Here is an 18136-nt window from a genome sequence, read left to right as displayed (position 1 = left end):
GCATCAGTTGTGCGCTCGTTTATAATTGCCATTGAATTGCCGTCATAGGAGAACTCATTTTGCCACTGTTAAGCAAGCTCTGCTCTGCTGTTGTGTTGCCGCGCATGCGGAAAAGTTGCGCGAGTTATTTACGTCACGTGATCGGCTTTTTTGATCGGCGCTTTTGGGGGTTGCCGATCAAGCTATTTTTTGCCAATATCGGCCGATCATGATCGGCGGCCGATCAATCGGAGCATCACTAATGGAAACCTAGTTATTCTGTATGACTTTCATCTAAAGAACAAAAATCAGCTATGTTTCAGCTGTTTACAGTATGTCCATATGATGCAATCAATGGGATCCAATGTTGTTTTAAAATATCTTCTTTTGTGTTTCACAGTCAAGCAGGTTTCGCATTATGATTTTACAGAAGTAACAGTAACCGTAATAATTGGAACCTATAATAATTAACATTGTTAAAAAGCAAAAACACAAACAAATATCATAGTACATGATCAAAGTCCAACATGATAAAATATTCTCAAACAAAATATCTCATGTGAGTCGTATTCCTCCAAACGTCTACTCTATGCAACACCCGTCATAAAAAAAAAAATGGTGTTGGTTGTCACCCTCCTCCACTGGCTTACTAATGGAAGGTTAACCACACCAAAAGTGAAAGTAGAAAGAGGTAACCTTTTTCCTCAAACCGGACAAACATGTCACTCTATGACAAATTCTGATGCTTTAGAATTGGTGCTTTTGGCAGACCGAGGATATAATCAGTTTCCTTGGAAAACACCTTCTGACTGAACGCAACAGAGCCTTGTGCATTAGCACATGTTAGTGATCAACTATGCAGAGATAGCACACAGAACGAAGACAACCAAGGTTGTGGTTAAGGTTAAGGTTAAGCAGATGATCCGGATAAGCTCTCCTCTAACTGCCAAGAGCCAGACTGTAAGCAAGGTTATTAAAGGTTTGGAAATTTAACTAGCTTTTTATGTGTTTTGTGTTTTTATTTGAAGTTTATTTTATGTTCAGCTTTAATGGTTCAAAAATAGTTTTTACTCCATTTGTATTTTTAAAAATAATTTTGTTTCAATAGTATTTTTTGGTTCTTTTCATTATAACGCAACACCACCAATTATTCCATTTTCCTATAATGGCTCAGACAATACTTCCAAAAAAGATCCAAAAATGAAAGATTTATTATCATTTTCTCACCCTAATGTCATTCCAAACCTGTGCTTCTTTCTTTTGCAGAATACAAAAGAAGACATTTTGAAGAACATTGGAATTAAACAGTTCTGGTGCCCATTGACTTCCATTGTATAAGGGGAAAAAAACACTGAAACATTTCTCAGAATATCTTCTTTTGTTTTCCACAGAACGAAGAAAGTCATAGAGGTTTGGAACAACATTTTTGGGTGAATTATTTCTCAATCTGGTCTGTTGTTTTAAATGATGATCAGACAGTCGCTTCTTGTCTAAATGGTTGGTTCTTTTGACAGAATACACCAATAGTCTGAAGTCAGGCTTAAAGGTACAGTGGGCAATTTCGGAGAGGCTAGCAATAGCAAGCTAGCTGAGATCCCACCCTCCCTTCAGAGCGTCTCCAAAGCCACGCCTCCTTCAGAATACATGAACGTGCACAGCCAGAACAGAGTCTGCAAAGCATCACGAGAGACGCCGTTAAACTACCTCATGTCTCAAAGCACATAACATTACAAAAATAATGAACGTAAAAAACTTGGACTTAAGCTTTGACAGTTTTGACTTGTACCACCTGACAGCTGCAAATAAATGTTGGCGTTGATAGTGTTTCCATAGAAACACATAATTCCGAGGACATGAACAGCTTTGCATAGAGCGTCACGGGTTGCCATCGCGTAATTACGGTGATTGTTGTTTTGGTTCAGGAGGAACTGTGGAAAGGTGGCTGCTGTTTGTTTGCAGTGCTCGGTGACTGACGTCTGTCTAACTCTGCATTGTCTCATGGAACACTCTGATGATGTCTGCATGAGAAGGTGTGTGAAGCTGTGCAATAGGTTGACAGGCAGGTAGGACATCCTATCATTGAAATCGGACCGAATGCAATGATTGGACAAACATTTTTTGGTCCTCAGACTTCCACATAAGATATATGTAACTATCTATACATGCTATCGGGATTTGAAGAGTTTCAACCAGTATAACAAAAAGTGTTTATGAAAAACTTTGCCTACGCTACCTTTAAGAGATTAATTCTAAGAGATTTAAGAGATTTCATTTGTATTTTAGCGCACATTTATAGTTTTAGTTTTCTTTCACTTGCAAATGTTTTAGTTGTTATTTTCCTTAACAAAAAATCTAATTAAAATAACTAAGTTTTTGATAATTTTTTAGCACACATTTATAGTTTATTAGTTTTTGTTCACTTGCAAATATTTTAGTTGTCATTTTACATAAAAAAAAAACAAAGCTATGGAAAAAACTAAGAATGATGAAAATGTAGGCTATTGAATTTTTATTTGTATTTTAGTCCACATTTACAGTTTGTTTAATTTTTGTTCACATGCAAAAAAAAATTACATAAAAAAATTGTTTTAATGCTTGTTTTCATCTTTGTAATAGTTTTTGTTAACAATAATAACCTTGAATATAAGTTGCTTCAAACTTACACTCTTTATCTTTCTGTCTATTTCTCCCTCTCCCTCTGCTGCTGCATTGAGGGAGGGTGATGCTGCAACGTTCAGATATCTGCAGCGCCTTGCAGAATCAGGAGGGAGAGATTGAGGCACACACACAGACTCTCATACACACATTTCTGTGTGTGTGTGTATATATATATATATATATATATATATATATATATATATATACACATATATATGTGAGTGTGTGTGTGTGTGTGTGTGTGTGTGTGTGTGTGAGTGTGAGTGTGTGTATTAAATAAATGAATTTTTGCTATATAGGAAACAAAAGAAGAAAAACAAGCATTCCAGCAGAATGTTTAAGAACATAAACAAACGCACACACACAATCTCCATTTCACTTCGCACTTCCAGTGTTTCTCTCTAAACAGTTGTAAGTCAAATAATCATCCATCAGTTTCATAATGAAACGGCTCGTTTCACATCACGTCCACATAAACAAACCCAGTGCGGTACGAGAGCGACGCTGCCAGAGGACCAGCCTCACGCAACCAGCATCCCAACATGGACGCCTTTGTTTTGATCACAATCCCAGTCACCATAAGTAACCATAACCTGCATATTCTCACCAGAACACAAACACATGCAGGATTCCAGACACGCAATAATCCACCAGAGACCGAAACCTCCTTACCACCCTTCTGTCTCTTTAATCGCTCCACAGGAAGGATGTACAGCCACACCTTGGAGAAAAGAAACCCTCACTGTAACCTCTCCTGCAATCGGACGGTCGATAGCATGACAACAGCCCCCCCGCGGCCCGCAGGATGAGAGGAAGAAGTGGAGGCACGTCAGAGAATAACAAGGCTGACGCTGCATGTGTCTAATGGCGTTCCTTCGGCTTGACAACTCCAGTTGCAGGGTTGGGGGGGGGAGGGAGCCTGTGCACTGCAGTTTGACACTGTGTATGTCGAAATGAGAAGGTGTGTGTATTCTCTCGAGACCACCGACTGAGCATTACCTTGCATTGTTCACTGTACAAACATTATTGTTGGTTTAACTTAAAAAAGTAGCCTAAGTTACCTGGTTGCCTTAATTTTGAGTTCATTGAAATAACATATTTGAGTTACTACAATAAAGGAGATTGGTTTAATAAATATAAACATAAATATTATTTTATCTGAACCACATTAATTATCAAAGTTGATTTGACAAAAGAAAAAAAAGTTGCGATAACAAATCAAGAAAATAGTTTTTTACAGTAGGCCTACATCTGTCTTGCATTTTCAAAGACGACAAGGTGTGACATGCTTTTTTATTTTAGCTGCATTGCATATTTTCCTCTACTGGCCAATTTTTTATCCTCACCAAGGCTGCATTTATTTGATCAAAAATACAGTAAAACAGTAATAGGTAACTAACAATGAGAATATAGCCTATTCCTTTTCAGCATTATTACCACAGTTTTCAGTTTCACATGATCCTTCAGAAATTATTCTAATATGATGATTTGGTGCTTAATTATTATCAATTATTTTTGGTACTTAATTATTAATAATGGTTATTATTATTGCTGCTTGGTATTGTTGTGGAAACTGTGATACATTTTAATGAATAATATAAATGTAATGCATTCTTGCTAAAAATATTAAGCTAAAACTGTTTTCAACACTGATAATAAAAATAACAACAATAATAAATGTTTCTTGAGCAGCAAATCAGCATATTAGAATGATTTCTGATTGATCATGTGACACTGAAGACTGGAGTAATGATGCTGAAAATTCAGCTTTGCATCACAGGAATAAATTATGCTTTAAAATAGATTAAAATAGAAAACTGTTATTTTGCACTGTAATAATATTTCACTGATTTACTGTATTTTTGATCAAATAAAAACAGCCTTGATGAGCAGAAGAGACTTATTTCAAAAACACACACAAAAAAAAATCGTAATTATTCCAAACTGTTGACCGGTACTACTTTACTTCATCAAAAACACCGGCATAAACAACAGTGGTGCAAAGTGCTGATGTGGAGACAGAGTGAGACTACACAGTTGCCATGGCAACGGAATATAAAAACGGAAAAGGAAAAAAGTTGTCTGGGCATGCGGAGAGGTTGCGGAGGCTGTCGCCTCACATCCCAAAGCAAGAAACACACCAAACATCTGTTCTATTGATTTCCAGGGATTTGATACTACTTCCGAGTAGCATGTCGGGAAACGACAAAAAATAAATCAAATTTTTTCTTCTTCTTTTTTTTGCTGAAATGGCCCATGACAGCAAAACAAAGAGAAGCGTGCATCTCTATTTAAAGTGACAGCGATTGCTTTATGATGACAGACTGCACCTGAACAACAGAGAACAAACATCACCGAATGGAAGATAAAGAGAGCAAAATATCTTAATCCAGGTTATTCATTAACTATATGGATGACATCACTTATTTGGACTCTGTGCCATACGCACGTTGATATAGACCATTGTTCTTTCTGAGCCTGAATGCATTTGTTAATCATTGTTGCAGTGATATCATCTGTTGTGATGAACTGGATTTGGTAACATGAGCCTATCTGCCTTTTACATTATGGAGCAAGAGCTTTTTAGTTTGATAACATTTTAAATCACACAAATATATCACAGCATTTCAAATCAGTGCATCAATTATGTCCTTATATACCATAAAGAAAGACAACGTTCTCAAAGTTTTCCTCCTGAGACAAATCATAACCATGTGCGCTCACTCAAAAATCATAATCACTATTATAACAAAACACAGTGCAAGATCTAAACCCTGCAGCCTGCGATTAACACTATCTATCTATCTGAGCATTATTAGAATATTTGTGCTATATTTATGTAATAATAAAGCTAATTTATAGACTAGAGAACATTATAATAACATAATAAAAGCATATGACTAATGTTAATAATAAATTATCAAAATAAATAACACCATATTTTTTATACAAGACATTATATTGTATATATTATAATGTCAATATCTATATATTCAATGGCTCTATTAATTATTAATATAACAATATGTATAATATAGAAAATTAAATATTTGTATGTATATTACTATTTTATAGGCCATTATGTAAGTTAAATTATTACTAATAACAATAATTACAACATATTATTATTGTTACTGTTAATAATAATTATTCAAACTAAATAATACTATATTGTATATAGGTTATAATAGAAGTTATAAATTACAAAGTTAATATCTATTTTCTTTTAATTCAATTAACTCAAAAAATCAAATATAGGCCTACATATAACATTTTTAAAAGTATGATTATTGTTATTTTATTATTACAGCATGTTAATAGGTTGATCAAACCTTTCAGTTGATCCAAATAATTATAATTAAATGCATATTAAAGTGTTATATTACTAATAACAACAGCATATCATTATAGATATTGATATTGATATTGTAAATAAATAATATCGGTTTATCTAGACCTACATTCAAATGTTACTATTAATAATTAATAATCACTTACTATTTGTTGTTTGTACATATTTATAGAATTAGTTATTTTGTTATTATTGTTTGTTGTTATTATCATATATATATATATATATATATATATATATATATATATATATACAGTATTATGGACATTATGAAAATGCTTCATGTAAATGAAATGTAGCCTACTATAAACCTGATGTTGTACATCCAGAGGACACAAAGCTCCCAGACTGCAAGGTAGATGTGCATGACAAGCCTCACTCAAATCAGAAGACAAACATTCAATATAATCTGTCAAGAGATGACGATGATTTACAATACCTCATATTTAACAATAAATGATGGCCGATTGATGATACATTATGATGACCACTGTCTGGTTTAGGGTTTAACATGTCATTGAGGCACATAGTTGCCCTCATTCAGACGAGACACTAGTGGTCGATACACGCCAGTACGTCCATCCCCCCAAAAAACACAGTCTCTCTTCGACTATTATCAAAATAAAGCCATATGCCTAAATGTGAGGTCTCAAATATCAATACGCCCCTTTCATAGCCTGCACTCACCTCCGTTTGCCCTGTCCCGAGTGTTTCAGCTGCTCTCCATGTAGGGCACTGCGCTCCGATGGGAAGCCATTCGCCAGCAGACGTCACTAGTGTATACTAACCATGAGTCTGTACCGCTGTCTGTCACACACATGCGAATAACAAAACCATTAAAACCTTTTCATTCTTCTACAGCGCAACTGGTCCAGCGAGTGACGCCGTGACGAAAAGAGAGATAAGCAATAGTAGACATTAGCCAGCCGGGAAAACAGAAGGTGCACTTAGGCACTATAAATGAACTAAGGATGAGGTCATGGTTCAGGAGGGAAAAAAATGCCGTTGACGTCACCTCCAGCCAATGGGAGCGCGTGGCCCTGGGGGTTCGCTGACGTCAGCGCGCTGATCCGCAGATTAAAGGGACACTGAGGTTTTAAAGAGAGAGCGTGTTAGGGTTAGTGCGTACTTTGTAGGTCACTCGCTGGACATGAGATAAACCCGATGCTGAATATTTACAGCTGTTTTGTTTCTTTAAACGAAAATAAACTACCAACAAATGAACATAAGAAAATGAAGTTTTAGTGTAGGCTAATACTGCTGTTAGCATTATGCTAATGAAATACTAGTGTAATCCTTAAAAGTGGGTCAAATGGGCATACATTTAATGGCAATGTTAAAGGGGTAGGTCACCCAAAAATGAAAATGTTGTCATCATTTACTCACAGTTTGTTCCAAATCTGAATGAGTGTTTTTTTTTTTTTTTTTTTTGTCCTATGGTAAAAACATAAGAAGATATTCTGAACAATGTTGATAACCAGACAGTTTATGGACCCCATTGACTTCCATTGTATTTTGTTTTTCTACTATGGAAGTCAATGGCTACCATCAACTGTCTGGTTACCGACATTCTTCAGAATATCTTCTTTTGTGTTCAACAGAAGAAATAAACTCATACATGTTTGGAACAATTTGAGGGTAAACAAATTATGAGAGACTTTATTTTTATTTTTTGGGGTGTGTGTGTGTGTGTGTGGGGGGGGGGGGGGGGGGGGGGGGACCTTTAATTGTACAGTTCAGCATTCTATTTGCTGTAAAATATAGGATGTATGACAGTGTAGAACGTCTCTAAACGAGCGCCCTCTTCTGGAGGAGGGAGAGAACCAGGCTAACTGTGCTCGTTTTTTCTACAGTAAAGGTCTGTCATCTAGCGGCAGAAGGTTGAATTACACATTTTCAATTTACTCTGGTTTTCAAACAATTCCCTACAGTGAGCATATATGCATCACAGAAGAATTGTAATTTTTATTCTTTTTTTCTATATTTCCGCTACTTGTTATTTCTATCAATTATAGCCTGTAATGTGTTTAAAAGCATTTTGTAATGGAAATGATTGTGATACAGTTGACATTATAAACACAATTTGACAAACAGCTTGATTGGAAAATTGCATAATAAAAATATTCAGTTCACAAAATATTATTTTCCTAATTTTTCTTTGCTTTCTTCACGCATCACATGTGTTCATCTCAAGCATTTTATTCTCTGACACTGCTGTCTACTTCATATGCAAACTTTTACAAGTTTGGACAAGGAACAAAATTTATTTGGAAGCAATAATTTTACAGATATATGACATAAAACGTTTTTAAACCATAAACATTAAAAAGAGTTTTTTTTTTTTTTGATGATCAGTTGTAAACATATCATAATACATTTTTAGTTTAATTTAATTTTGTTTTAGTGTAAGATTGTAAGTATGGGTCTGAAATTAGAGTAAAACAATAAACTCTTTATGAAAAATTATACATACAGAACAAGATAAAACTCATGGGTGCCAGTGTTGCATTGCATAAAGTTGCATAACATGCAAAATACATCTGCATAACTGCATAAGAGAGCAACATTGTTCTCTGGAAAAATGTGCTGTAGGCTATGATGAATGAACATAAGAAAGTAAGACATTTATTAACGATTATGGAAAGTTGTGTGGGAATCAGTTGGCAATAGTGTACCTGTTACTGTTCTGTATAACCTGACTTTTTTCTCACAAGGTCAAAGACTGGTATTCAGGAAAAGAAAACTAAGTAAATATAGAGTTAATGATCTAAAGGAAGGCCAATATTCAGCGGCCTTCGGGTGGCGGGACACCCGAGAACTGATCAGTCCTGCATTCCTACACACCTGGCGGAAGTATAGCATTTAAATAATTTCATGACTTTGAAGGTTCTGCCTTTGAAATTACATTTAAAACAAAGGGAATTTTTGGTTTTCACAGAGCAGTGTGTTTTTCGAGTTTTATTAATTTGTAGTGTGTATGGTTTACAATAATGTAGGCTAATTTTCAGCGCAGTAAGGTTTAAAAAAGGTAATTCGGTCCGCACACGGTTACATTTTTTCAACCTCAACCTAAAATGAGTTCTAGCGTTAAAACAATTCCAAACTAGCGCTGTGGAACAACGCAAGAACGTTCCCAGCTAATCTTAAATGTGGATATTGTTCTGCTGCGCCTGTTACTAAATCACACAGATTTATATTGAAGAAGGCATATCTAGAGACCTGAGGTCTATTCTTCGTACCTCGCTTAATACATTACTGGTTGGCTGAATCCCAGCATTGGATGCTGGTTATTGGTTTGCTGGATCCCAACATGGGATGATGGTTGCTGGTGAACCAGCATAAGGTATGTTTTGCATGCTGGGACCTGCTTGGGATGCTGGTGTGCTGGTGGACCAGCATATGTTGACTTTTGGGTGTTGGTATGATCCCAGCAAGACCACGACAAAACTTGTGTATGTGTTCTTAGTGTGTATCACGTTTTTCTTAGTGTGTGTTCGTAGTTAAAGACCAAGAAAATTTCCCAAATAAATATTTTAATAAATTATTTAATAAAGAAAAATGCATGTTGCAGGTTACATATTTACTGGTACACAGTAAAATCTCCAGTGTTAAACAAACACTGCTCTGTTTTCATATGGTCCCAATCTATAGAGAGTAAAAGTAACACTGAAGCAGTGTTGCAGTAAAGATTCACTTTACAAGTGATGATTGAGCATTAGCTATGACACCTGCGGTTCGCAGTCATTTAAAATAAGAGGAACAACAAGAACAGAAAAAGGGAAGAGATAAGCAGAAAATACAATAAACAACTGACTTACAGCGACACAGCCTTATAAATCAACGGCAAATAAAATCACCAGTGACTTTGATTAATAATGTAATCATAACTAAAACGACTGAAAATTTCAGTTCTAATTTCGACAGAGGGAGCAAAAGAAATTACAGTGTTTTAATCAAATAATTCAATAAATCATATGTTTTAACTTTATATTGTTTTTCCTTTACATCATTAATGTGTTGAATGCAGAAATATGCAAGCAAAAACAATGCTTGTCCCCAAAACACTGCTTGCATACAGACAGCTGGCCTACTCACACTCAAGACCAGCTTCACTAGCTCCGGTTTGCACCAGCTAGACCAGCACTCTGCCATCATAAACCAGCCTGGACCAGCACTATACCAGCATAAACCAGCCTGGACCAGCACTATACCAACACTAACCAGCATAAACCAGCCTGGACCAGCACTATACCAGCATAAACCAGCCTGGACCAGCACTATAGCATAAACCAGCCTGGACCAGCACTATACTAGCATAAACCAGCCTGGACCATCAGTATACCAACACTAACCAGCACAAACCAGCCGCACTATACCAACACTAACCAGCATAAACCAGCACTATACCAGCATAAACCAGCCTGGACCAGCACTATACCATCATAAAGCAGCCTGGACCAGCACTATATCAACACTAACCAGCATAAACCAGCCTGGACCAGCACTATACCATCATAAACCAGCCTGGACCAGCACTATACCAACACTAACCAGCATAACCCAGCCTGGACCAGCACTATACCAACACTAACCAGCATAAACCAGCCTAGACCAGCACTATACCAGCATAAACCAGCACTATACCACCTCTAACCAGCATAAACCAGCCTGGACCAGCAGTATACCAACACTAACCAGCATTACCCAGCCAGGATCAGCACTATACCAGCATAAACCAGCCTGGACCAACACTAACCAGCATAAACCAGCCTGGACCAGCACTATACCAACACTTACCAGCATAAACCAGCACTATACCAGCATAATCCAGCACTATACCAGCATAAACCAGCCTGGACCAGCACTATACCAACACTAACCAGCATAAACCAGCCTAGAAAAGCACTATAGTATACCAGCATAAACCAGAACTATACCAACTCTAACCAGTATAAACCAGCCTGGACCAGCACTATACCAACATTAACCAGCATAAACCAGCACTATACCAACACTAACCAGCATAAACCAGCCTGGACCAGCACTATACCAGCATAAACCAGTCGGGACCAGCACTATACCAGCATAAACCAGCCTGGACCAGAACTATACCAACACTAACCAGCATAAACCAGCCTGGACCAGCATTATACCAGCATAAACCAGCCTGGACCACCACTATACTAGTATAAACCAGCCTGGACCAGCAGTATACCAACTCTAACCTGCATAAACCAGCCTGGACCAGCACTATACCAACATTAACCAGCATAAACCAGCCTGGACCAGCATTATACCAGCATAAACCAGCCTGGACCAGCACTATACCAGCATAAACCAGCACTATACCAGCATAAACCAGCCTGGACCAGCATTTTACCAGCATAAACCAGCCTGGACCACCACTATACTAGTATAAACCAGCCTGGACCAGCACTATACCAACACTAACCAGCATAAACCAGCCTGGAATCCATGTTGGTTTATGCTGGATATTTCAGCAGGGTTGACAGATGCCAGATCTTCTAATTGTGGTAACTGATCTCTAGCTAACTTGGTTCTTCAAACTAATTTGCATATTTGTTAAAATATCTGGATTAAGCTGTCTGAGGGGCCCGTGTACACGACAATGTTTTCAACTAAAAACGGAAAAACTTTTATATGTTTTGACTGTTTTGGCCTTAAAACGCAAGCTTTTGAAAACGGGTTTTCAAATACCGTTTTCGTCTCTGTGTTAAGCACAAAAACATGAATCTTTGAAAACGGTGACGGCATGTTCAGCCAATCGGCATGCACGTTTGACACGGGTGCTCTGTAAAATAATGCATATGTGCGCAGGCGCGTAATATTTATTTACAAAGTGACATCGCCAACTACTGGCCTGGCATGCGTAATACAACGTTTTTAGTGTGAATGGGGATTGTTTTGATAACATTGTCATCTGTACAAAGAAAAACGTTTCCATTTTTAGTACATCGTTGTCATGGAAAGTTACCTTAGGATTACTGACTGTTATTGTGTTCATTGGAAAGAGCAGATTTATCGATACTCGAAACCATGATTAGCAATGCAGCTATTGGCTTGCGGAAAGACAGCAACGCAATAATAATATTAATAATAATAATAATTTGTTGCATTTATAGCACTTTTATGGGTACTCAAAGCACTTTACATATTGATAGGGTGGCCCAAGCGGTGGCCCAAACCAAGAAAAAGGGCATCACGGGTAAAGAAAACTGGTGGAAACTTCGTGACAGCGCGCTCTAACATTGGCTGATCTCAATACAAGTCTGAAAATTATCATATATGTCTAAATAATTGAAGTCTGTCTACTTTTTAATGCATTTCAGTCAGTCTGCTGTTTTATTCCAACTGTGACTCCTGATCGGAGGCTTCTGTAAACATTTAGTTTCGTTTATATGTAGACTTATGCTTCAACTAATGATGCAACGCAAAAATATTTAGTAGTGCGTATTAAGTTGTAACTTAGTGCCCATTTACATCAAAACTACGCTAAGTAACTTAACTTAACTTACGCAGAGCTGGTGCAACTGGCAATATTGTGTTAATTTACCATTAATTGTGCAGCACTGGTCACTCCGTTAGTCTGCTAGTGTGACACAGACAACAAGTCCAATAATCAGCAGAAAATGAGCAAAACACTTCCAATAAACTCTGTCACGAAGGGAGTTTCTGCAGCTGGGATGTGAAATTCATATTCATAAAACATTAGTGGGAAAATTCCCGGATGACCTATTACTTCAGGCCACGGAAGAGGATTTGTAAATGGCACTGACATCTAATAGTCATCCAAACACAGCGCTCAAACACAGTCTAGGCAAAAACAATGCAAAATTTGGGCTGTCAGTGGAAATTTGATGGAAGTCTAACCATTGCCCAAGAATAGATGCACAGGCATCACAATTGAACATGTCAAAGAAATGAAACCAAACCCCATGTAATCCCTTTTGACTTTGCTTACATGATGGAATTTTATACATCTCGCAAGTTATTTTTACGCCAGTAACAAAATTCAAGGTTATTTTGGCTAGAAGTGGGTTACTCATAGCCAGACTATATCGGGTCTATAACCTAGACGGTGAAATGATGACTATCGCTTGCTTGGACAACGTAGGTCACATGACAGGAACAAACATTAATTTAATTCATACTATATGCATTTTTTTAACAGTAATAAAGTAAGTTTCAAACCAAATGTAGTACCTATATAAGCCCCATATAACAAGCAAACCTGCAATAATTAAATATGTTAAATAATACAAATGTACCTTATTATCTCACTTTATTAACCAATGTCTTTACTGCTGACTTTCGATGATCCAATTCAACCATATAATGAGCAAAAATGACTTTAGATAAACATTTCATTTGTGTTTCGTTTTTGTTTTTGTTGCTAATGTAAAAGTGTTGAATGTTCTTCTCCTGCTTACTTTTCTTCTGCAAATCAAGGATGGTGGCACAGCTGAAGCGTTTAGATGAGCTGCACTCTTTACTGGACAGACAGGAATTTGCATTTCCTTTTGCATATACACTTTTGGTGTGAAAGGGCATTTACATTTTTCAAAAATAGAACAAACAAACAAGCCCATCCCAGGTTAGAAAAAGTAACCCAAAAGTGACGTAACACATTACTTTCCATAAAAAATAACTAAGTAATAGTTACTTTTTTTAAGGAGTAAGTAACACAATATTGTAACTCAAAAGTAACTTTCCAGTGCTGATTGACATTTTGACGTAACTAACAGGACAGTGAAAATAACAATATTGTAACATTTCGCATTACGCATTCGAAGAGAGTTGGGTATATAATGATATGATCTGTATGTTGGTGCCTTGGGTTTCTTTGATTACATGGTGCCCACTCAGAAACAAGAGTATAGCGACTGGTTTTTAACTGAAGCTGGATAATGACCTCCCTGAGAGGAACCACCCAGACCCAGGAGACGTGGGACAGTGACAGGGCCCGTGGCCACCTCCATGGCCCTTTACAAAGATGAATCTGAACGCGATATCATTCAGTCATCATAGTAAACACTGAATCTCCAAGAAAAGCTTCAGAACTTCTAAATATTTGTGTGCAAACATGGTCATTCCTCTCATGGGCATTGCGCAAGTATAATTAGTACTATTTTCGTCCCGAACTTAAGTAAACATGTTTAGAATGGGCTCTGAATCTACAGGAAGAGAAACATTACAATAGCCAGTTACAATGAAATGAATGTGTATTGTTGGGCAAAGGAATTTAATAGAGTACATGTAAACAATTTACGACCTCCATGTCTCTGACTATTAATATATCAATATCAATGTTATATCATATTATATATAGGCCTTTATATATAGTGCAACTAACAGTGGAAAATGAAAGGAATTGAGAGAAACGTTAAACACAAGTTATATTCATTTTTATTTTATTTTGTTTATTTTTTTTAAATAGGTCTCATTGGATATATCCAAAAGTAATAATAATAATAATAATAAATAAAAAAAATACTTCCATGAAGTTTGCGTTTTCCAGTGGCCTGTTCAAAATAGTGAACATTTTAACTTCCTGTTTGGACTAAGGGGGCGGAATAGCAGTCAATAATTTTTTTTGTGAAGTATAGTGAAGCGATGCCAGTAATTCACCGTAACAGTAACATTTAACTCTGGCGACAGCAAGAACTCACACCTCTCTCACATCAGTGCTCTGTGCGGTTTTGACAAGGACCAGCCTGACAGTTTAAAGAGGTTCGTCGCGGGGAAACTTATCTTAAGATGATATGAGGATCGCCGCTCAGGAATATCAGGATTCGTGAATTAAGATGGGATGTCTTTCTGTCAAAACTTTCTGTAAAGCCATAGCGCTTCTGTTCCTTGTCATTCTCCAGGTAAGACACCTTCTTTATTTAGCATAAGTTTCTATTGTTGTGATGTTTGATTGTTAAGATAAAACACAAGTTTAGTTCATGTAATCACACTTGTTACTGTTAACTGATTTTGTGTTCCTAAAGTCTTGCCTGCAAAGAAAGATCGAACTTAAGTTTTGTTGGATAAAGTACATGGGTTGTTGTCATTTAATCATTTGTGTTCATTGAAAAATTCTTGAAATAGTTGGCTAGGTCATATTACTCTGTGTTTCATTTAACGGTTATTAATTACATGCTAGCCTACATCGAATGAAAAAAAAAAAAGACTTAAGACACACTAAAAGTGTAATTAGTATCATTGCATGTCATAAAGTGCCATTTATTTTAATTGAAGTGAACTGACTTTACACATCCACTAAAACCCAAGTTTTTAGCTGAGCTTTAAGTGTCCAAATACTGTACATTCTGGGTTCACAGTTATGAAATTAAGATGCTGACAAATACATTTGCTGATCAAGTAGGAAAACCATCTTTTAAAATCTAATTTAAACTCTCAGGATTCTAGATTAGCTAAGACCCAGTTACACACTTAAGTTGTCTCCAGACATTATCTTTATTGGCTGATTTACAGTGAGATGTGTGTATTGTGTGTTTCCGACAATCTTCCTGGGAAGTTTCTACTTACTCTAGGAAGTCAGACTTGTAATATGTTGTGTTTTATATATATATATATATATATATACACACACACACACACACACACACACACACACACACACACACACACACACACACACACATATATATATATATAATGTATGTGTATATATATATATGTATATATGTATATATATATATATATATATATATATATGTGTGTGTGTGTGTATATATATGTGTATATATATATATATATATATATATATGTGTGTGTGTGTGTGTGTATATATATATATATATATATATGCATATGTGTGTGTGTGTGTATATATATATATATATATATATATGTGTGTGTGTGTGTGTGTATATATATATATAATATATATGTATATGTGTGTGTGTGTGTGTGTATATATATATATATATATATATATATATATGTATATGTGTGTGTGTGTGTGTGTGTGTGTATATATATATATATGTTATGCGCAGAGGAATGTAAAGAAGTAGGACATTTTAAATAATTATATAAATAATTAATTAGCAGAGAATACAAATTCTGTCATCCATATGTCATTTCAAACCATTTCTTTCTGGTAATGAAAATAAATGTTTTAATATTGTTCTGTTCACTTCACTCTTTTATATGCAATTACAGTGACTGGGGGAATGGAGACTGAAGCTTTCAAGTTTCAAAAAGGACACAAAAGCATAGAAGTATTATAACTGTGTTTCATATGACGTGTGCACTATTTTCCTTTTTCTGAAGTAATATGATAAGCTTTGTTTGATGAACAGACTGACATTTGCAATGAATGAGTTCAGAAAAAACGAATCATTTCAGTTCATTAACAAATCAACCAATTTATTAAAGAGATCCAACCAAAATCACAATGACAATAAACATGAAATTACAGAAATTTTCAACGAACTATTGCTTTGTGAAAAGGAAGTGCACTTATTTGTATTGAATGTGCACTTGTAGTGTCCTTCAAATCATAAAAGTATATTATACTTAGTTTGTAATAATGTTAAATGAAATGTTTCGCTTGTTTTCTAAAGAACATTGTGAATCATTGTCTTAATAATATTTTGTTAATGGATTAAAAAAGTACATTTACTTTGATGTTGACTAACATAATAAAGCACATATACCTGATTATAATTTTAACAGTATGTGTTATTTGATATTACATTTAAAGGTAATATACTTAAGGGGCCAGATTTACTAAAAAGGGCAAATTAGCGTGAGAGCGTGAATTCCAAAAAAGCTCAGATGGGAGTGGAAAGTTCTGTGCATGATCTACTGACGACGCACAAATTAAAGAACACAGTCAGATCATTTCAATAATGACCAACGCAATCTACCAGGAGCAGTGCAAATTAGCGTCTGGTTTAAGACATGTTTTGGTAAATAATGGCGCAAATACCAGTAAATTGACGAGCGCAAACCTTAGTAAATCACCTTGCGTGATTCATTTAAATACTCTCCTCCCATAAATTTTGCGTCTGAAAGGGAAACTCCTACAAATGCATATGCAATAAACTCAGCCACAAAAATAACTCTGTTTACGCCTTTTCAGCGCAAATTTTTCACTGCGAAGGTCAGGAATATTGTGTTGGTACTATGCTTAGTTATCTTCCGGCAGCAACCTGCCCAACTCTTTTGTTGGTGAATACTATTGCAACCATGCCCCCACCTCCCAGTGATTGTCCTGTCCTTCCTGGCTTGCTCCAGAATTGTGCTTAATCACATTTTAACCAGGCATTTTTGCAGTATGGTGGTGTTGACATTGATATTCCCATAGCGTCATTCTGATGCACCGTTGAGTTCCCTTGAAAGGGAATGTCTTGGGGGTTACTGATGTAACCCACGCATGCCTGGGTATCTCCCTTTAGACATTTAGAATTGTCACCTGACTACTTCATAGGCCAATTTAATTGGCACATTGGCACACATGGCTCAGACACCGGCTCACGCAGGAGCGTTTCCATAGGGTCAATCTGACACAGCGTCTTGTTCCCTTTCTCAGGGAACCAGGGTTACATCCGTAGTTACCATAAATGCTTGTTAGTACATTCAGCAGTACGATTTAACCATATTTCAAAGATAATATGATAAATTATGAAATTTCGAAAGAAACCTAAAATTCTCGGGACAGCAGCATGTGTCCAAAATTTTATCTTAACTGTTCTATTTCATCAGAAACGATCTGTAAACAGGGCTTTAAGTGTAAAATACCGAACTTGTCGTTTAAGCTACAATACATTTTCATTTAATTGTAAATAACATACAATCAAGTGTTCGAAAACAATACATTCAGTTCGCACTTACCGTACCGTATATTACTAAGTAATTTTTATTTATTTTAAAATGCGTACTTCTTTTTCACAAAGGAACCCTTGTAGGCATTCTTATATCTTAGGCCAAGATATGTTGATAAATGGCTTTGCCAGCTCTGAATGGAAAGCAGGTAGATGGAATTACTTGCACAAATGCAAATGTGCTTGTTGCTTGTTGTTTATAGAGGATCAGATCATGACAGGTGATGATGTGGGCATTTTGAATCACTATCTCAACTCAGTCATTTCATAAATTAAAATGATAGGC

At 36.1% G+C, this 18136-nt stretch overlaps 2 protein-coding genes across 3 annotated transcripts in view; one reads left to right on the top strand and one right to left on the bottom strand.

The window, feature by feature from the left end:
* The window catches only part of dusp8a (dual specificity phosphatase 8a), a 51779-nt gene extending 44815 nt beyond the window's left edge, over nt 1-6964 (bottom strand). The window contains exon 1 of one of the 2 annotated variants that reach the window (XM_082160451.1): nt 6677-6964. The gene's annotated coding sequence lies outside the window, so the exon portion shown is untranslated. Of the gene's footprint in view, nt 1-3309; nt 5586-6676 lie in introns of those variants that run through there. The other variant, XM_082160452.1, reaches the window with a different exon arrangement.
* Nucleotides 6965-14617: 7653 nt separating this feature from the next.
* The window catches only part of LOC309491023 (uncharacterized protein), a 143764-nt gene continuing 140245 nt past the window's right edge, over nt 14618-18136 (top strand). Inside the window, exon 1 of the mRNA XM_082160414.1 lies at nt 14618-14880. Coding sequence (XP_082016540.1) covers nt 14815-14880 — 66 coding nt within the window. The 5' untranslated portion in view covers nt 14618-14814. The remainder of the gene's footprint in view (nt 14881-18136) is intronic.

The sequence above is a fragment of the Leuciscus leuciscus genome (genome assembly GCF_965113295.1).
Source record: "Leuciscus leuciscus genome assembly, chromosome: 25".
NCBI lineage: Eukaryota > Metazoa > Chordata > Actinopteri > Cypriniformes > Leuciscidae > Leuciscus > Leuciscus leuciscus.
Note: the sequence above shows the minus strand (reverse complement) of the source record. Positions and strands in the feature narration are given on the sequence as shown.